Below are 22232 nucleotides of genomic sequence, written 5' to 3'. Positions count from 1 at the left end.
TAGTGATTTTTTATTGCTACTGATACACGAATGTACGGGGTTCGATTGCTAGATGATCCAGGTTGGTGTGTACGTGTAGAAGCTTATATGCAAATTGTGCAAGAACCTATGTGTGTGTGGATGTTACAGCCTCTATGTTAGCAAAAATTTTTTGTAAAAAATTCAAACTTTACATTAAAAGAAAAAAAAATTTTTTGTTTTTCACATGAAAACTTTTCATTAAAGATAGATTTTATGGATAGCCGTAAGAGAAATTCTGAACAAAAAAAAATGATTGACCACAATAAAATCCATTTCAGCCGTAAAAACTCATCATAATTTTCATTCAAATATCCAATCAATTTTAAAAGTTAAAAACAGAATTAATTGGCTGTACATCAAACAATACAGATGGGCAGTGTAGTATAACGGTTAAGATGCCTGTCACTGCTGTTGCAGTAAGTAGGTTCAAATGCATAAAGATACCAGAACAATTTGGTAGTGGTATGCCAAAATATTTAAAAAAAATGCGATACATGTAGCACATGTAAAATAACATATACAATTTTTTAAAAATTGTCGTCTATACCAACGAAACAAGACTAAATATATAAACATTCGATCATTAACACAAATATTCACAAAGAATGACGTAGCTGTGACGTAATGTGACCCTGGAAAGAACATAAATATTGCTTGGGTTCATGCAGGACAGCCTTCATAGGTACACGTGACTACAGGGAAGGATGATGTAGTAGTGTGTCTTGGATGTTTATTCTTTTGTTGTTGCTTGTGTGTTGATTTGTTGTTGTTTGCGTGTGTGTGTGTGTGTCGCTTTGTTGTTGTTTGTATGTGTGTTGTTTTGTTGTGGTTTGTATGTCTGTTGTTTTGTTTTTGTTGTTTAGCTTGTTTATTTTGATATGTGGTATATTTTTTTTCCTTATTCAATATAATTATTTCGTTTGGTTTATTCATTTTATCACAATTTTTGTATCATTTTTCATTCTACGACTGTCGGAGCCTGATGTTTTTAAATTAAAAAAATTGTCATTTTGTTTATTTGTCAAATTTGAAAAAATCATTTGTATGCATATGCACGTCGTATATGTTTTTGTTCTTTGTATGTTTTTGTATCAAGCTATAATCACGTTGTATAATTACGATTTGTGTGTGTGTGTGAATGTGTGTGTGTGTGTGTGTGTGTGTACATTGTGTACAGATGTTCATGTGTCTGTACATGCCTAATTGTTTATGTTAGGTCACGTACGTGTATATCAGCGGCTATTTTTTGTGGAAATTAAGTACGATGATGACCAACCGCCAAGATATAAAATAAGCAACATAAACAACAACATAGACATAAAAATAAACATAAACAACAACATAAACATAAAAATAAGCATGAACAACAACGTACGCAACAACAACATAACCAAAACGGTGATATAAACAACGGTAGATGCAACGAAACAATCAGCTGAACTGAAGGCAATTTTCTCTGGCGTTGTATGTATGTTCAGTTTCTGACAATTCTACTCTATCGATAACTACTACCCTTCATAATTTGATTGCTTCATGTGTGTGTGTGTGTGTTTCTGTGTGTGTGTGTTTCTGTGTGTGTGTTTCTCTGTGTGCGCGCGTGTGTGTGTGCGTGTCTAGTTGATTGGTGTGTGTAATTTTATCGCGTGTGGTAGCGGTAGCGTGTATGCATGAATGTTATTTAATAAATCAGCGATCTCTAATAAGATCTCCCATTCGGCATTGTCAATAATTGAAATCGCTAGGCGTGTTTTTCATATGTTTTTACGCAGTGACGGATCTATGGGGAAGGAGCCGGCAGGCCCTGGTCCCCGTTGTGAGCAGCAATTTATTAAAAGTCAGTTAAACTCAGATTTTGAACAGGGAAAGGATCCTTTCAAGTAAGAAATCGAGAAAATTGACCAAAAATTGACGTGACAAACACAAAAAGTTTTCCCGATAATATTTTAAAAAAAATTTTAATTTTCAAAATTTTTTTCCTCTACCCGTAAAGTTGTCTAGAGACGCCAGTGCCATGCTTAGTGGCCATTTGATGTGTATATGCATCGGTGTATATAGTAGGAAGTACGTTAATGTGTGTGTTTGTGTGTGTGTTTGTGTGTGTGAGAGTGAGTGTGTGTGAGTGTGTGTGTGTGAGAGTGCTTGTGTGTGTCTTTGTTTATCGCAATCATACGTTTCAAAAAAAATTTCATGAGATTAGAAAAGAATGCCTTCGACAGTCATAACGCCGTTATGAATGTGAGTGGGCAAGGCAAGAAAATTTAGCGAGTAAGGAGAAAAAAAAAGAGACGCAAGAAAGTAAGAAAACGAGAGAAAGAGTATGAAAGAGAAAAAGAGAGTACGAAAGAAAGAGAGAGTATGAAAGAGAGAGAGAGAGAGAGAGAGAGAGAGAGAGAGAACAAAAGAGATACAGTATGAAAAAGAGAGAGAGAGTACGAAAGAGAAAGAAAGCAGAAGAAAAAAAAGAAAGAGAGAGAAAGAGACGGATAGATAAAATATTTGGGAGATAGAAAGGAATGAAAAGATGGAAAGGCAACAAACCAGTAAAAATAATCTTAGAGGGATTTCATAAGAACCTTCTTGTCTCCACTGCTCTGAAAAGAATTAATTGGTAGGCCTAGTTCAATGGAAAGGAAGTATGATGATGACGACGATGACGTTGTTGTTGATGATGATGATGATAATAGAATAATGTTGATGAAGATGATAATGATGATGAATATTAATATACAAACATAGAAACACACACACGATGCAAGCTTACGAACATGCGAATCAACACTTACACCACACACCACACACACACACACACACACACACACACACACACACACACACACACAGAAACACACAAAATCTACTTCAAATCACCTAGCTTCATAAACCTACCTAAAAGATTAACACGGGATAGCAGAAGGACATGCCAGAGAATTTGGAACAGCCAGTCAGCGCATTTGCAGGCCAAAATTTTCAACATCCTAATTTTACTGTTTTACGATTTAAAATTTTTTTGAGATGTTAATTTTGACTTTCTTTTTTACTTTATATTCTATTCAATAATTCATTGAAGCACTTTTGCTAGGTAAATATAGCTTATGTTATTAGTACGGGAAAAAATTTGACGTTTCATTTTTGTTTGACAATAGGGATGTTTTTGTTGTTGTAGTTGTTGTTTGGCGTTCTTTGTTGTTAGTTCAGTTGATTGCAAAGAGAATTGGCTTTTTTCTTCTGTTTAAAACTATCGGTGTTTTTGTATTTTGTTGTTGTTTGTGAGTTTTGTTGTTGCCAATTTGTTGTTTTTTGGAGTTTTTTGCCAAACATTCTTATAAATGTTGATTATGATGTATGACCGAAAATTTTTTGTCAAAAAAATGTTGTTTTTCAGTTGTGGTTGTACTTTTTGGAGGAATTTGAGCCGTGCATGAAAATTTCATTTTCTTTTCTGTGTTGTTACCGTTGTTGTTGTATTTGTTGGGCTGTTGCTGTTGTTTTTAGCTGATTTGTTGTTGTTGTCATTGCTATTGATGTTGCCTGTTGTTGCTGCTGCTGCAGTTGTTGTTGTTGCTACTGCTGATGTTGTTGTTGATGTTGTTGCTGTTGTTGTTGTTGTTGTTGCAATAAGAATTATTAGTAATCTTATAATTATATAATTAATGTGAGGTCTGTAGTTGATGTAATACATTTTCAGATTTGTTGCAATTTTTATTAGTCAACCAGCAAATGATTTTTGTAACGTTCCTTAAAAATCCGTGGTCAGATAATATTTTTTACAACATGAACAAAAAATCATCGCGTAAATAATAATATCTTTTCTTTATTAAAAATAATAAATTTATTTATCTAAACATTCATCTGTTTTTATTTATATTTTTGTCGTAGAACATTTTTTTATTTAAAGATTAAAATAAATTGTTTAAATTGTAAAATTAATAAAGGGGTACTTCAAGTCAACAAAATCAAACCAGGTATGCAATCTATGTAGATGGATGTCAATATTTTCTAGTACAATGTTTCCGTAGTGTTTGGAACTGCCTTCAACTGATGGCGAAACTCGATACATACATAAATACATATATACATACATACATACATACATACATATATACATACATACATACATACATACGTACGTACGTACATACATACATACATACATAATGAAACGTAATGTAATGTAATAGGAATCACATTAGCTTGATTGCACCCAATAAAACAAAATAAAACCTGCTAAAAAGGAAACATATTTCTTCCTAATGTGACTTATGTCGTGCCATATAGAGTAATGAATCCTAATTGAAAACAATCATAGTAATACATTTTTTAAAAATACAACAAAAAATACGTACAAATAACCATCATAAAAATACCTACATACCAAAATAGTATTAAAAACATACAACCAAATCACATAGTTGACAACCGAATTCTCTCGAAATATTAAGGCTTAAAACCAGAGTGTAAAAATTGCAAATACACATATTGAGACATGCAAACGTACGTATACACACATCCACATATACAAACATCCACATATATAAACATCCAAACAAACAAACAAACATATATATATATATATATATATATATATATATATATATATATATATATATATATATATATATATATATATATACAAACATACATACATTAGGAGTGGTAAAAGTCGCAGGGATAACAGCAGTAGCAGCAGTAGTAGTAGTAATAATAGCATCAATTGTAGCAATAGTAATCATATCTATCGCTTGTAACATACAAACAAACAAACACACAAACAGACAGACAGAAAAATCATACGAACAGACGTAGACAAACACAAATACAAACAACTACACACACACACCACAGAAACACATTTATTTTTTAATCCTTCCTTTTAAGATAGGCGAGTCTATGTGACTGTCAATTATTATTTTTATTTCAAGCGCCTGACAGGCAGAATTGAAAAAAATTGTCTTAGATAGTCAATCAAAACTGTCTCGAATCATATTTTGAAACTTCTAACGTAACGAGACATCAGTCATTTGAAGAGATTTATCATAATGATATATATATTATTTGTTTGTCTCGATATCGTTTTTCGAAACGTCAATTATATCGGAACATCGTTCATCATTTCGAAATAGATTTCATCTGTCATTACATTATTTCTATTAAAAATACTTCATCATCATCTTCGTCGTCTTCATCATCATCATTTATGTTATCATCTTCCTCATCAATTTTGTCATCATCATCATCACTACCATGTATGTACGTACGTGTGTATGTGATAATAGTTCTGTATGTTTGTTTGTATGTATATTTGTTTGTTTATTTGTATGCTTGTTTGTTTGTATATATCATTAAAATTACATCTGCTATAATTACGATTGCTACAATAGATACTATTACTAATATTGCTATTGCTACTTTTATTACTACTACTGTATGTATGTATGTGTATTTGTATGTATGTGTGTTTGAATGTATGTTTGAATGTATGTTTGTATGTTTGGATATATGTTTAGATGTTTGTACGTCATGTTATAATAACAATAATAATAATAATAATAATAATTATTATTATTATTATTATTATTATTATAATAATAGTGCTAACCACCAATTCAAGAATAAATAGCAATATGATAATAATAATATAATAATAATAACTAAATAATAATAATAATAATAATGATAATAATAATATAACATTAATAATTTTAATGACGCTATGTGCGGTAGCCATCTGTTGCTCAGAGAGCAGAGATCCATTAATACAATAGATGGGATGTTTATTATTATTATTATTGTTATTATTGTTATTATCATTATTATAATTATTATTATTGTTGTTGTTGTTGTTATTTTATAAGTGAACCATTGAGACCATTTCTATAATTGCTGACTTACGAGTACGAATACAAAATAAAATAATAATAATAATGATACTGCTACTACTTAAACTACTGCTACTGTTCATAATAATAATAATAATTATTATTATTATTATTCTAATCATAATAATATTTATTATGATTATTATGACTATTATTATTATTATTAATAATAACACCTGATTCGCAGTCAATAATTGATTTTTGTTCAGAGGAATATTCATAAGGTTGTCTACATATCTTATTATCACAAATTATTTATTTCTGATAATTATATTATTACTATCTTCATAATAACCAAAAATAATTATCAATTATAATTAATAATAATAATAACAAAATAAGAATAACTTTAAAAGCAGTTAATTCCGAATGAGTTTTTCTAAATAGAAAATTTCCCATTGTTTTAGGCAGCCAATTTTGGCTAAAAATTTTTTCCATTTCTACAAACTACCTTGGGAGTAGCATGAATATTTTGGTTAGATGGCTCTGTTGCTATTTGTGCGTATTTTTTAGCGATTTTTAGTATTTCTGGTAACATCTAATTGCTACATAGTAATAATAATATTAGTAGTAACATTAGTTAGAAAAGTCAGTTTGTTTTTTCAGTAAAATCAATATTTTTTGGATTTTGGATTTTTAGCAATTCTTTGGTAATTTGATCAGCAGATATTGTTGTTGAAATTATCAAATGTAGTACTAAGTAGTACTGACAACAATAGCATTGAAAGTGTTGGTGATGTAAGTTTTAATGATTATCTTGGCCGAGAGATTAAGTTTTTTCTGTTAGGTGTTGTTGGTGCTGTTTGGTACGGTAGTGATATTTTAATAATTTTCAATATCTTTGGTATCAATATCATCATCACCATCATCATCACCATCATTATATCATCATCATCACTATCATTACATCATCATCATCATCCTTATATTATCATCATAATCGTCATCACCATCACCATAATTATATCACCATCATTACATCATCATCACCATCATTACATCATCATCATCATTACATCATCATCATCATCATTACATCATCATCATCATCATTACATCATTATCATCATCATCGCAATCATCATCGTCATCTCCCGTGTAATATCACCAAAAAAAAACAGAGGTTCATTAAGAGAAGGTTCTCGAAAATTATCTTCACAATCATCGTCGTCGTCATCATCCTACTCATCACGTCTTCAATCCGAAGAAGCAACTCAACTGATGATGACGACGTTATAAATAACAACAACAACAACATCGACAACAACAACAACAACAATAATAATAATAATAATGGTGGTGGTGATGATGGCGATCAGAATAAAGTCGATTTTAACAGAAGAAATGATGAAAATCTTGGTAATGGAGAAATAGATTTACTCGAAAGTTATATCTTAAGGGATGTTTTTGCTGGTTTCAATGAGAAAAAAATGAGAAATGATGAAGATGACATCAACGTAATCAACAACAACAACAACAACAAAAACAGCAACAACAACATAATCAACAACGACGACAACATTATAATCAACAATAACAGCCACAACATAATCAACAACAAGAACAACAATAACAACAACAACAACATAATCGACAACAATAACAACATAATCAGCAGCAACAACAACAACATAAACAACGACATTAACCATGATTTAAGTGACGCAAATGGAATCAATGATGGAGTCGAAAGTGAAATTGTCCAAAGAGAAATTTACAACACCGCCATTTTAAAAGACAACATTAACAACAACAATAATAATAACAACAACAACAACATCAACATCCAAAACATTAACAACTCTAACAACAGCAACAGCCACAACTCAAAAATCATTCGTCACAATCGTCCCAACACCAGCAATATTAACAACAACGACATTAAAAAAATCGTCAAAAGCCTTCTGAACCAGAGTTACAACAAGACATTAAATTACATCAACCCGAAATATCTCGTCAACGAGGAAACAAGCTTAAATACATTTGAAAATATATTACGCTACAGACAGGCAAGGTTTGAAAACTACAGAAATTACAGCAACAACGTCACCAACGTCAGCAGCTACAAAAGCAGCAGTAGCAGCAGCAGTATGTTAGGTGAATGGGGTGATTTTGCATATTTAAAGAACGTTCCATGGAAGGCAATTGATGAAATAATTAAAGTCGAGAAATTCAACAAACCACTGAGTGACGTCATCTCTCTAGACAGGAGACTTCCGGATTATAGAATCAAGGAGTTGGTACCTTATATGTTCGTTCGTTCGCTCGTTTGTTTGTCGGTTTGCTTGTTTTGTTCGTTCGTTTATTTGTCTGTTTGCTTGTTTTGTTCGTTCGTTCGTTTATTTTGTCTGTTTGTTTGTTCGCTTGTTTGTTCACTTGTTTGTTTGCCATCGTCACATCAATGACATCAACATTTTCAAGCCGACTACAGTGACATTAATATTCTTTAACACATCAATTTCGCGAGTAACTAATGTTTTTTTTCTTGTAACTACTTCCTGAGATAGACAAGTAAACGATGCAAGACCACTGCAACAGATGGCAACCTTATCATTACTAACAACAACTACAACAACGACAACATATTAACTACAACAAAATCGAAAACTATTATTATTATCAGTTATTATTATTATTCATTATTATTATAATAATAATTATTATTATTATTAACAACTAAAAAATCACCCCCTCCTAACGACAGGTGTAGTTCCCTAACTTACCCTGAGGACCTCCCACAAGCCAGTGTCATCATTGTTTTCTGCAACGAGGCCCCATCCGTCATCTTGAGGACGGCCCACAGCGTCGTAAACAGGTCACCCCCTAGGTACCTAGCCGAAGTTATCTTAGTGGATGATTTTAGTGATAGAGGTAGGGGTTTATAGAAAAAAAATTTGTGAATTAGTTTATTTGAGTTTAATCTGGAGTGCATCGGCTGATTGTGTTGATGGAACTGGTAGCATTGCCGATGTTGTTCCATGTATCTATTAAAATTGAAAATTATTTCGAATTAATAATTAATTAGAAATAAATAATTATAATTGAGAATATTTTAAGGATTAAATCTTCAATTTATTTAGTTTTCATTTACGAATAATAAAATATTAAATGTAATTTTGTTATTATGTATAATAAAATTAATCAAAACGAATCAGTAATTGAAATATAGTTAAATTTAACCCCTCCCTTCAAACAACCCCCTTCATCAGAAGATCTCCACGTCATCAAACCCCACCTACAGCAAATCTACCCCGACGGAATCGTCAAATTGCTGAGAGCAGACAAGAGGTTGGGTCTCATAAGGGCAAGAAATTTTGGCGCCAAAAATGCAGTTGGAGATGTGGTTGTGTTCCTGGATGCGCACTGTGAAGTTACGATACAATGGTTGGTTGGTTGATTGGTTGGTTGGTTGGTTGGTTGGTTGGTTGGTTGGTTGGTTGGTTGGTTGGTTGGTTGGTTGGTTGGTTGGTTGGTTGGTTGGTTGGTTGGTTGGTTGGTTGGTTGGTTGGTTGATCGGTGTGGCTAAAACAAATTAAAATAAGTTAATTATTTTAAGATGGGCTTAATAAATAAAAATTTGTTTTTCATTCTTTTTTGTTTTTATTATACAACACTAAAAATTTTGACAACAGCCTTATTTTTTTCAGTTCTCCAATTTGAATCACACTAACAAAGTTTTCCCAAAAACAAATGTTTAATTTTCGTCGCCAGGTTAGAGCCACTACTCTCTCGAATACAAGAAAGTAGAACGACCGTCGTCTGTCCACTGATTGACATGCTCTGCTCCCACACTTTCCACTATTCCATGAATGGGGGCGGAGCTATTGGAGGGTTCAAATGGGACATGGCGTTTGATTGGATGAGTGTGCCAAAAAGAGAATGGCAGAGGATGACTAGCCCAACTGATTATTTGAGGTTTGTGTTATTTTTTAAAAATCAAAAATCGCCAGCATTTTTAACTTAATAAATACATTTATTAACTTTTATTATTTTAATTATTTTAATTTTAAATAAAATTTAAAACAAATGTAGAATCTCTGTATTAAATGGGAATAATCCATTAAGAGCACTTACCAACATAACGACCTCGATATTTTCTAATCTTAATTTACATCCTCAGAACTCAGATAATTGTTTGAATGTTCATTTTGTGTCCGGGCCCGAAAGATACAAAACAAGATGCAAAAGATACAAAATAAAGTACAAAAGATACAAAATAAGATACAAAATATACAAAATAAGATACAAAATAAGATACAAAAGATACAAAATAAGATACAAAAGATACAAAATAAGATACAAAATAAGATACAAAAGATACAAAATAAGATACAAAAGATACAAAATAAGACACAAAAGATACAAAATAAGATGTAGATAACACCAAGATCGCCATTTTTTCCCTACTGACTAGATCACCCGCCATGGCAGGGGGTCTGTTTGCGATGGACAGAAAGTTCTTCTTCGAGTTGGGGGGCTACGATGAAGGAATGAACATCTGGGGTGGAGAAAATGTTGAAATATCATTGAGGGTTTGTAAGTGCGTGTTTGTCTGTGCGTGCGTGCGTGTGTGTGCGGTGTGTGTGTATATATGCGTATATGTGTGCGTGTGCATGTTTATGAATATAATAATTTGAATTAAAGTAACTATAATTCATAATTATTATAATTATGATGATAATTATGATTATAATTACTTTTGATACACTCGCACAGATATGGCGGTGTGGTGGCACGTTGGAGTTTATCCCCTGCTCTCGTGTTGGCCACATGTACAGGCATCAGTTCCCTTACAAAACAGACCGTGCGTGTGATTGAGACCATAACATTATTCGTTTGGATAGTATCATTAGTTTGTGTTGTAATTAATTTAATTATGAAATTATGGCTTGTTTTTTTTATCCTTAATTTTGTTATATTAAATTATTTTTTATTGATTTTTTTTTAATTTTAAACTAATAAAAAATTGAATTCGTCATAATACATCACATTGTTTATTTGAAACGCTCAGTCTCAAATTAAGTTTCACATTTGCTTGCCTCGTGTTAATAATTTTCCAGAAAAAATTTACAAACTTATGAAGGTTTAATGATTTTGAATACTTATAGTCAATTATCATATATTGTAGCATTTGTTACTAATTACAATTCACTGATAACCAACACATTCAGACAAAGATTTGAGTCTGAACCTGAAAAGAGTGGCTGAGGTCTGGCTGGATGACTACAAGAGAATATTCTATCTCAACAGACCTGACTTGAAAGTTGGAAGTTCAATATTTTAAATTTTATTTAACATTTTCGGCATGTTATAAATATTCAGGGTCAAATTTAGTGTAGGACAGGCAGCGGGACATCCTCAAAATAAGGATAATCCGTAAAAAGATAGCGTAACTTCGTAATTTTAATAAATTATTCTATGTTTAAAAACAATAAAAAGAAGCCAACTATTCTAGATGCAAATTATTATTATCTTATTAACAATGAATATATCTAAGATAATGAAAAATTAAAATAGTTGTTAGAGTCTTCAAAATAATTGGAGACCTTTAGAAGATAATTAAGGGCCTTCCACTCTTTTGTAGCTTAGTTATACTAATCTCAAAACGAAAATTGTAAATCAGGGGTGGGCAAACTACGGCCCGCAAAGCTATTTTATGCGACCCGCGTGGCCTTGTTTGCCAAAGAAAGCCAGACATTATGACCAAAAACCAAAAAATGGTGCCAAAAATCTTAAAAAATTTTCCCCAGGTTCAAAAAAATTTGCTATTTAAGTACATATACAACCCTTCAAAGGTAAATTAGATTTCATTGCGGCCCTCAAAACAAAAAGTTTGCCCACCCCTGTTTTAGAGTATTTGTGTGAATATTTTTGAATTGTTTTAGAATTGTTGTTAGAAATTTTCTAATTAAATTCATATACACACACATATCATATGATGCAATGTCTAAACAGTTAATTATATTGTTCATTATATCGATGAAAATATGAATAATAATTCTATATGCCAAAATAATAATTGTGGAAACGTTTTTAAAACAATTTTGCAGGAAAAAGATGCCGGTGACCTGACAAGTCGCCTAAAACTCAAGGAAGATTTGAAGTGCAAAAGTTTCAAGTGGTTCTTGGATAATGTCTTTCCAGAGCTGTTTGTGTTTGATGAGAATGTTCTTGCTTATGGAAGTGTTAGTAAGTGATAGTTGGTTACGCAGTTAGCGACGCGATGGTGTAATGGTTAAGATGCCTGACACTACTGTCGCAGTGACTGTGTTCAAATGCAAAGATCCCCGCCTATCACATAAATTGTATGTTTATTGGATAAGTTGATGTAAACGTAGGTGATATTTTTAAGAAATGCTAACCAATGAAATTTAATAATAGAAGGAAAAAAGATCAACACATAAACAAAAACAAGTTAAACAAACAAACATTAAACCAACGAAAAACTCCACCTCCAAACAGATATGCACCTCCTCTTCGTCTAAAAACCCCCTCTCAACAACCTCCCTAAAGATTTGTTGGGATACGATGGGTCTTCATGATTCGCTGGGATCCTACATCGTAAAAGCATTCCCTTATCAAGGAAATAATTCTTTCACACAGGTTTTTTTGGGCAACTTGTTTTTTATTTTTATTTTGTTGTCTTTTTTTCAAAAAATGTAGAAATTATGTTAATTTTTTCTGACTTTTTAGCTATTAATCATGTTTTTTGTTAAATTAAATTTGTTTTGTTGTACTATTTATGTTTGTTTGCTCAGCAGACTACGTTTTGATATATTTCGCGAATAATTTTGTTAACTGGTAAATTAAAATGAGAACTTATTTCCAAATCAAAAATCAAATAAAAAAATTGGATGAATGATTACAAAAAAATGCTTTTAAACGACGAACAGATATTTTCACTGGACCTAAAAGAGCGAATCAGAAAAGACGCCAAATGCCTGACAGCTCACAAGCTGAACGAGGAATCGAACTTGCAGATGGATAGCTGTGACGGGAAGAACATTCTTAAAGTTCTCCACGATCAGGTAGGTGGTTGACATCAAATTTAGTTTAGATGGATAGCTGTGACGGGAAGAACATTCTTAAAGTTCTCCACGATCAGGTAGGTGGTTGACATCAAATTTAGTTGATCCAATCATGTCCGCTCGGTAATAATTGGAGTTAGCTCAGTCGCTAGAAGTGCAATTTCTCGCGTTGTTATTGCGTCATGTGTGTGTGTGTGTGTGTTTGTGTGTGTGTGTGTGTGTGTGATATGTATAAAAACGTGTCGTGTGGTGTGGATAGTACAATCTTTGTGGCACGAAAGTTTGACTATAAATATAATACTTATATTATTAATAACAATGGTGGTAGTAATAAGTAGTGAAGTAACTTTTATACTAACATTGGTAGAGGACAAAAAATCATTTTTTGACATAAATTCATCACAAAACCAATCCAGATCACGAATCAGTTAAAAGTGAAATACGCGAAAGATGAGAAAAATATTAACAACAACAATAACAACAACAGAAACAACAACAACAACAACATCAACAACAACAATAATAATAATAACCATAATGATGCTGATGATGATGGCGAGAGATGTATCGAGTTGGATGACAGAGAAGCAGCCAAAAATAAATATAACCTGCTCGTTAGGAACTGCCAACCCCAGAGCCAAAAACAAACATGGGAATTTCTCAAATGAGATACATTTTAAAGATTCAAGCTTCGATTAACATTTTTATTATTTGTTTTTTTTGTATTTTTTTTTTAATATTTATTATTAATTTTAATATTTTTTCCTTATTTTTCAGAATATTATTTTCAATTATATTTTTTAAATAAAAACAAATTTATGAAATAAAATTAATGAACGTGAGTATGTTTTATAAATAAAAGTAAAAAAAATTTGAAGGATTTACATATACATGGTGCCTTGCCTGTACACATCTTACTTATAATGTGATATAAAATTTGGCTGGCTAGATGGTGTAGTGCTTAGAGTACCTGGTCTTGGTGTTGCAGTGACCGTGTTCGAACCCAGATAAATCTCCCCCGCCGATCACGAAGAGAAATTTTGCAAACCTCTGAGTGACATCATCTTCCTTTATCTAAGACTTCTGGATTAACGAATCAAGGAGTTGGTGCTTTGTTCCTTTGTTCGCTTGTTTGTTTGTTTGTCTTTTTGTTTGTCTCTTTGTTTGTTTGTTTGTTTGGTTGAATCCAGGCATTACACAAATTGCATGCGTTTTTTGAATTCGAACCAGGTCACCGCAACAGCAGGGCCAGACGTCTCAACCATTACACCACCTAAATGATATGGCCGACATCACTCCCTTTGTTATTGTCAATCTTTTTAATTGTAAAATTTTTATTTTCACAATCCATATATCTATCTACGTACGTACGAACGAATGAATAATCAGACGACATTTAAATGCGCGGCAAATTAGAACCGATAAAAAAAATAAGCAATAATCGACTTGTGATATGTTACGTGAATGATTCATCGTTAATGACCATCAATTGGCCATGAATGAGGATAATGAAATCTAATAAAATAATAATTTATAATTATTAATAATAATAATATTAATAGTGAATACATAAAATGATAATAAGAGTAGTGATGGTGACGACGATGATGATGACGAGGAATGAATGAGTGAATAAAAATTAACATTAATAATAATAATATTATTAATATTATTATTATCATAACTATTATTATTACTATTATTACTTTTATTATTGCCATTTTAACTAACGTTATACTAGATAACCTTTAACAACTTACAGGTAGGCAAAAAAAATATTCACCAGCCAGGAGAAAAAATCATGACAATTTATACAAGCTGACTTAGGCGAGAGCTCCGCGAGGTAAGATGAACACGATGAACACGATGAACACGAGGTAAGATTACAATTTTTTTGTAATAGTAGTAATAAACATGTTATGCCTCTAGCTAGTAGTAATAGTAGGTAGTATTAGATAGTAGTAGTAGCAGCAGTAGTAGTAGTTGTTTTAATAGCAATAGTTGTAGTAAAAATGGTATTAGTAGTAGTAGTAGTAGTTGTTGTTGTTGTAGTAGTAAGAGCAGTATTAGTTGTAGTAGTAATAGTAGTAGTAGCTAGTAGTAGTAGTTGTTGTAGTTAGGTAGGTAGACGGGTAAAAATTATTTCAATAACTTACGACATAAAATAGCCATATAATTGATTGTATTCATCGTCAGTAGATTTTAAATTGTAATAAACAACTTTGTTAACAGCGCTCTGACGTAACTTATACAGCTCACGTACATTTCATGCGAGTACCTGCTTATATATTATGACTAAATCGTTAGTTATGACGATGTAATGTTATGTTATGTTAGTTATGCTATGATGATATGATGATTAGGTTTGTAAATATATATATATATAAATATATATATATATATGTGAGTGTGTTTGTGTATGTATGTTTGTGTGTGTGTGTGTGGTGTGTGTGGTGTTTTGTGTGTGTGTGTGTGTGGTGTGTTTGTGAGTGAATGTATGTGTGATCAAACAATTCATTAGTTATGACGATATGATGATTACGTTAATATTTACTATACGTAAAAAATTTATATACGCGTGTGTGTGCATGTGTATGTGTGTGAGAATGTTTGTTTGTGTGTGGGAATGTTTGTTTGTGTGTGTGTTTGTGTGTGTATGCGTGTGTGAATGCGTGTTTACGGTACCTCTAGATCGTCAGTTAATAAGAACGCGCCTTTATAAAAATGTTTAAGGATGCTCGTTCGTGATTTCATGTCTATTATTATTATAAATTTTTTTTTCTATATATTATTATAAATATATATACATACAAACTACAAACGTGTGTATATATAATATATATAATATATATATGTATTTATTTATTTATATCGAATTTTTAAACACATTCATAAACACGTGTGTATTGGGGTATCTAGAGTATATACAGACAAGTTTAGGTGTAACTTGTAAAGGTATAACGGTATATACCCTGCGAAAACAACAAGCCAAACATCTGGTGAACCGTTTTTTTCAGACTCAACTAGTCCCTAACTACCTATCTACCTGCTGGGACATGTGGCCGTCAACACGATGGCGTAAGATTATAAATACAACGAGATTATTGTTCTACTACTGGTTCATAACGCTGGCTAGTTTCACCAAAAAAATTTTGTCGAATAAAAATTTTTGCTTGGAATTTAGATCTTTTCTGTCTGAAAGGTGTGAGAATTTTTGTTCAATTAATGATTTCAAGTTTCATAGTTAACATTTTTAAAAAATATTTTATTGATTTATCGATAAATTACCATTTAAAAGAATTTTGTTTTGAAATTTCTTGTGAAAGCAGATTGTCAGCAGAACGTTCAAGATGCAGAGGTGCTTATCCATTATAGGCAGTCTCGTTTTACTCTACATCAGTGAGAAAATAAATCACTGTCAATATTTTCATGATGAAGTTGCTTGAGTTTTTAAATTTGAAATGAAGTTAAAATGCTTTTAATTTTATTAACAATCCATAGTCTTTATTTAAAAAAACTCGAAATAGCATTCATTCAATCAGTCAATCAACCAATCAACCCATCAATCAATCAACCGATCAGTCGATCGATCGATCAATCAATCGATCAGTCAGTCAGTCAATTAATCAGTCAATCAATCAGTTAATCAATTAACATATCAGTCATTTTAATTTGAATTCACCTTTCGACCAGGCACAAGCACTGCCTCTGATGCTGGCTTTGGGGAATGGTCCGCGTGGTACAACAACACGGATGGCCAAAGTGAGAGGCAGAGGGAATGCATAAATGAAGCGCTCGGCTGCGATGGCTACGACTTAGAATATGTAGATGGTGAGAAGATTTAATAATAATAATAATAATAATAATAATAATAAAAATAATAATAATCATAATAATAATATATAGCACTGTTTTATTAACAATCCATAGTTTATTGCTTTAGAATGGCCCAATTTCATATTTTCCAAAATTTTTGATTGATTTAAAATGATGCAATGAGATAGAAGTGAATAAAATCCTAAAAACTTTTTTTCTTCAAATTTTCCTGGAATTCCCAGTGACATTTGTCTACTACGGGAATGGGACTTGGGGGGAGTGGAGTTCCTGGACTGCAGTTGCTGGTTCGGCGGACAACTACACAAGATCCAGAGCTTGCCTCGATGAAGAAACGTTCGGTGAGTTATTTCTTAAAAATTATCTCCTAAAATTTAAATTCGTTTAGGGTAGTGAATTTTATTTTGAAACGTTTTATGAAAGAAACATTAACTATCCTAATTTCTACATGATGCCATAAATAATTCTCTGGTGTGATTCATTGAAATTATAGATGAACATACAAACTTAACAGCTCTGAATACGTGCTATCTTCATGAACATTTATATCTACGATGGTCTTAAATGCAATTCTTCTACATTATTCATAAATTATTATTTTATTAAACCAAAAACCCAGGTTGTAGTGGGGTCAACTTGCAATATTACTCCAACTCGACGATGATAATTTACAATGGTGGAAGTTTAAGTGAATCTAATTATAATGGTGCTAGTAGCAGCAGCAGCAGCAGTAGCAGCAGCAGCAGCGTTAGCACTAGTGGTGGTAGCGTCAGTAGTGGCGATGGCGGAGGAACCGTTGTGAGTAGTGGTGGTGGTGGTGATGGTGGTGGTGCCGTCCAGACGTCTGGTGGAGGAACCGTTCAAACATCTGATACGGCTGTCGCGAGTTAGTATCAAGATCAAAAGATTATTCTCATACAATCTTTTAATTCGAATTCAAAAACAATCAGTGCCCAAATATTTTAAAAAATCAGGTGCAGGACAAGCGGAAGGCGTTGTGCAAGATTTTCAGCCAGAACCTCCTAGCCTGCCCTCAACGGGGGTTATTGTGAACCATGGAGTCTGGGGGGAATGGAGCGAGTGGGCCGTGGAGGAAGGCTCAAACACAAACACCAAAGTGGGAAAATACTTTTTGCCATCATTTACATTTAATGATTGGTTAAAAACCACTTATTTTCGTTGTTATGAAGTTTACATATTGATTGATTTAACTAATTTTATTCAAGTAATAAATTATAGGCATAATTGATTGACAGTTTCCGTTTAGAAAACACTAGTGTGACATTTTCTCTGCGTAATCTCCGATCAGACAAATTTTTATTCAAATTTCTACGTTATTAAATAAAAATATTTTTGAATCCATTTTTAAAAAAGCATTTTAAACTCAGATTCGATCGCGAAAATGCATTACGTTCAGCGATAGTGACTACTGCGATGGCTTTGAAACAGAAAGAATTACAATCACTGCGACCGTTTCTAACAGTAATTCAAATTATCATTTAATTTTTTTTTGATTTTCAAATTGCTTGAAATGTAAACTAACATTTCCGATTTGAAATCCAATCCCCCAAAATTATTCTCAAAAAACTCAAAAACTAAATCTTGTAATTTCAAATTTTAAATATCCACTATACAAAACTTTTTTTGACTAGATAAAACAATGTATCTTGCTTGCTGAATTGGTTTAGGTTCACAATTTTCGACATATAACAACCATAATAATTAAAATAATTATTATTAATAAAATTAATAAAATTATTTAATTATTTCGAATTATAATAATTAACATTATACAACAGCCAACGTTGGATTTCCCGAGTCGGAAAACAATGAGTTCGAAGAATGGTCCTATGATACTGACGAGACAGGTTGGTAGAATTTTTTCCAATTTATGTAAGGTTTTTTAACGTTCTGTAATATTATGTAATGTTATGTAATACTCTGTAATATTATGTAATGCTATGTAACGTCATACCATATTTTACTGAGGCTAAACCACACGAAACCAAAAAAATTAAACTGCTACAAGTACAACGAACACATTACCCATTTGCAAGTAACCATATAAACAGAAAAATCACTCTAAGCTATCTACAGCTGAGATGTTATTTATAAAGTGAACTTTAAAAAATAATAACGAATTAAATTATATTGTAATCATGAAAGAGAAACATTGAAACCTGTTTTTAGAAAACAATGTCGTTGAAAACTTTCCGGAAGACTGGGAAATGTGGGCGGATTGGGTTCAGGGAGATGGAGGCTGGTTGATCCGGACACGAAAATGTCGTCCCAACACTAAATGCAGAGGTTTGAGCAAGATGAAGAGAAGAAAGAGAATTTATAAATGCCACGGATCTTGGGCCATTGAAAAAGACCACGAAGGTAGATTGATAGGATGTATGTGGTTGAATTTAATTTTAAGATGGTTAGAAATATTTATCAACATTTTAAAATTGTTGAGTTAATTTAATTTTTAATGAAGCTGAACATTTGGAAGACTGGGATACGTGGGGTGACTGGAAAAAAAATAAGAAAGGTCATATGGTGCGAGAGAGGAAATGTAAAAACTCTGATAAATCCAAATGTAGAGGGCATGCGAGTCAAACTAAAAAAAGATTGAAGAAGGTTAATGGTTAAATAAAACTTTTAATTTTAAAAAATTTAATCAGGTTTATACAAAAATTTTCATTGAAGATTACTTTTTTCAAGGTGGTCATTGGTGGCCATGGAAGTGGAGGACTTGATGAGCATGACAAAAACTTTGGATCGTGGTCTTTCGATCGTTCATCTGATGATAACGGTGAAATTGTTTTGAGATTAGTTATATATAATATTTAATCATTAAAAGAAATTCTGGTAAAAAAAACCTTTTAAAATATTAGCTAATTACTTAATTTAATTGGAAAGGAGAAATAGGTGAAATGAATGAAGTGCCAAGTGATTGGGGCCCTTGGAATGAATGGAAAGAAACCAGCAGTGAATGGTTGGAAAGAACTAGAATGTGTAAAATCCAAAATGCAACATGTAAAGGTAAAAGTAAACAGAGGAAAAGACACAGAAAATGGAAAATAGTTGGCGAATGGTCATACGATGATGACCAGGAAGGTAAATTATTTTTCCAACTGCGTTAATAGTCACAAATGGTCACTAAATATTATTGATAGTTCTTTAGTTGAATATATTATGGCTTAGAACATTACATCAAAAATATTAAGATCAGATAAAATTATAAAATGTAGACAATCCAGAAGACTTGATCAATTGGAAAAATTGGTCAGATTGGATTCAAATCAACGATGGAGGCTGGATTCGAAAAAGGTGGAAATATTAGGAAATTTGATACTCTTATTAATAAAATTAAAATTGTTAGCGATAAAAAAACATTTTAACATGTGCTTAATAACTATACACATATTAATTTATTACGGTTTATCATTCAAAACCAACAATTCTTAAAAATAAACCAGAATATGTAAGCATGTCGATTCAAAGAAATGCAAAGGTAAAAAACAACAGAGAAGAAGAAGAAAAGGATGGATTAGTAGATGGCAACAAAAGACAGGTAACAGATGGCCAAACATAGGCAACCTCGGATTTTTGAATTTAAATAAAGGCGGAAAGCACAAAAAAGGTTTTGGCATTATCTTTACGTTTTTATATAAGAGCAACTTATAAATAAAAACAGGTATAATATAATAAAAATTCATAATGAAATTAATATACATATTATTATTTAAGGACGAAGAATAGGTGGCGGTTTATTAGGTGGAATATTGGGTGGTGGAAGTCATGGTATTGGTTTTGGTGTTGGTGGGAAAGGTAGTCATGATGGAGGTCATGGTATTGGTTTTGGTGTTGGTGGGAAAGGTAGTCATGATGGAGGTCATGGTATTGGTTTTGGTGTAGGTGGGAAAGGTAGTCATGATGGAGGTCATGGTATTGGTTTTGGTGGAAGTCTGGGTGTGGGAGAAAGAGGAAGTCATGATATTGGTTTTGGTGTTGGTGGGAAAGGTAGTCATGATGGAGGTCATGGTATTGGTTTTGGTGTTGGTGGGAAAGGTAGTCATGATGGAGGTCATGGTGTTGGTTTGGGTGTTGGTGGGAAAGGTAGTCATGACGGAGAGGTTGGTGTTGGTGGCAGTCTTGGTGGAAAACTTGGTGGAAGTCTTGGAGTAAAAGGAAGTCCTGACGGAGGTGTTGGTGGCGGTGTGGGCGTCGGTGTTGGTGGAGGATTAAAACTTGGCGGTAGTGCTGGGCTTGGTGGTAGTGCTGGACTAGGCACTGGTGGTAAAATTGGTATTGGTGGCGGGGCTGGAAGTCCTGACGGAGGTGTTGGTGGCGGTGTTGGCGTTGGTGTTGGTGGAGGATTAAAACTTGGCGGTAGTGCTGGGCTTGGTGGTGGTGCTGGACTAGGCACTGGTGGTAAAATTGGTATTGGTGGCGGGGCTGGAAGTCCTGACGGAGGTGTTGGTGGCGGTGTTGGCGTTGGTGTTGGTGGAGGATTAAAACTTGGCGGTAGTGCTGGGCTTGGTGGTGCTGCTGGACTAGGCACTGGTGGTAAAATTGGTATTGGTGGCGGTGCTGGCCTTGGTGGTAAAGTAGGCGTTGGTTTGGGCTCAAGCAGTGGTTCTATCGGGGGTGGTGCAAGTTTAGGGGGTTCTGGTGAAACTGGTGGTGGGGCTGGCATTAGTGGTGGTGTTAGTGTTGGTAGTGTTAGTGGCAGTTCAAGTTCTGGTGGAAGCAGCGGTGGAACCAAAAATGGTGGAGGAAGTTCGAGTACTATTTTTGAGACGACTTATGAAGTTTACTAATTGGAAGCAGTTCGCGGTTGTCATTCACCAAACTTAGTTGAACATTTTAATAGACACAATCGTTGATCCTGCTTGAAATATACGGCGAAATTTTTTCGTTTGATTTTTGAATAATTTGTAATTCTTCTTAAAATTTTAAAAAACTTATTTCGAGATACATTTTACAAATTAAAAAAAAATTATTTCTTTCTTTTTTTATTTAGATTCTTATAATAAATTCACTTTTAAAAACTTGAATCTAGTTAAATTTTCTTTAACAACTGCTAATTAACATAAAAATAAAAAACTGAAACTCTACATAAAAGTTGAATGCAAATCATATGAAACATGCTACCGTTGAGAAATTCCATTTTGAAGTAATCGCAAACATCAAAAACTTTTCTTTCACTTTTTCGCTCGAGTTTGGCTACAGAATATTTAAAACAAGCATTCTCCGTGCACGCGTTAACAATTTTAAATTCATCTAAGTAAGACATACCATCGTTTATATAACGCTATTTATGGCGTTACATACTGTATAAGAAACAGAGTGGCAGAGTCGAAAAAATTACAAATAAAAAATATAAAATTTTAAGATATCAAACGTTGAAATCATAAAATCAATACTAAAAATATATATATATATATATATATATATATATATATATATATATATATACGAG

At 32.6% G+C, this 22232-nt stretch overlaps 3 protein-coding genes across 3 annotated transcripts; all 3 read left to right on the top strand.

The window, feature by feature from the left end:
• Window positions 1-416: 416 nt before the first annotated feature.
• Window positions 417-3032, top strand: HELRODRAFT_179351 (hypothetical protein; the record flags this gene model as incomplete). The annotated part of the gene is made up of 4 exons (XM_009028187.1): window positions 417-483; window positions 1764-1855; window positions 2012-2075; window positions 2863-3032. 4 exons carry the CDS (start codon window positions 417-419, stop codon window positions 3030-3032), a joined length of 393 nt encoding a protein of 130 aa, XP_009026435.1.
• A 4955-nt stretch (window positions 3033-7987) lies between these two features.
• HELRODRAFT_86622 (hypothetical protein) lies at window positions 7988-12094 on the top strand (the record flags this gene model as incomplete). The annotated part of the gene is made up of 8 exons (XM_009028054.1): window positions 7988-8133; window positions 8602-8768; window positions 9110-9289; window positions 9614-9812; window positions 10312-10429; window positions 10614-10707; window positions 11075-11160; window positions 11948-12094. The coding sequence occupies 8 exons, from the start codon at window positions 7988-7990 to the stop codon at window positions 12092-12094; spliced, it is 1137 nt and encodes a 378-aa protein (XP_009026302.1).
• Window positions 12095-16275: 4181 nt separating this feature from the next.
• On the top strand, window positions 16276-21570 carry HELRODRAFT_179349 (hypothetical protein; the record flags this gene model as incomplete). The annotated part of the gene is made up of 14 exons (XM_009028186.1): window positions 16276-16324; window positions 16619-16756; window positions 16984-17100; window positions 17379-17645; window positions 17734-17876; window positions 18148-18241; window positions 18559-18627; window positions 18950-19141; window positions 19242-19384; window positions 19469-19559; window positions 19667-19864; window positions 19999-20077; window positions 20227-20390; window positions 20498-21570. 14 exons carry the CDS (start codon window positions 16276-16278, stop codon window positions 21568-21570), a joined length of 2817 nt encoding a protein of 938 aa, XP_009026434.1.
• Between the last annotated feature and the right edge of the window lie 662 nt (window positions 21571-22232).

This window comes from Helobdella robusta (assembly GCF_000326865.2).
Source record: "Helobdella robusta unplaced genomic scaffold HELROscaffold_53, whole genome shotgun sequence".
Lineage (NCBI taxonomy): Eukaryota > Metazoa > Annelida > Clitellata > Rhynchobdellida > Glossiphoniidae > Helobdella > Helobdella robusta.
The sequence above is the reverse complement of the archived record's forward strand: the minus strand, read 5'-3'. Positions and strand labels throughout refer to the sequence as shown.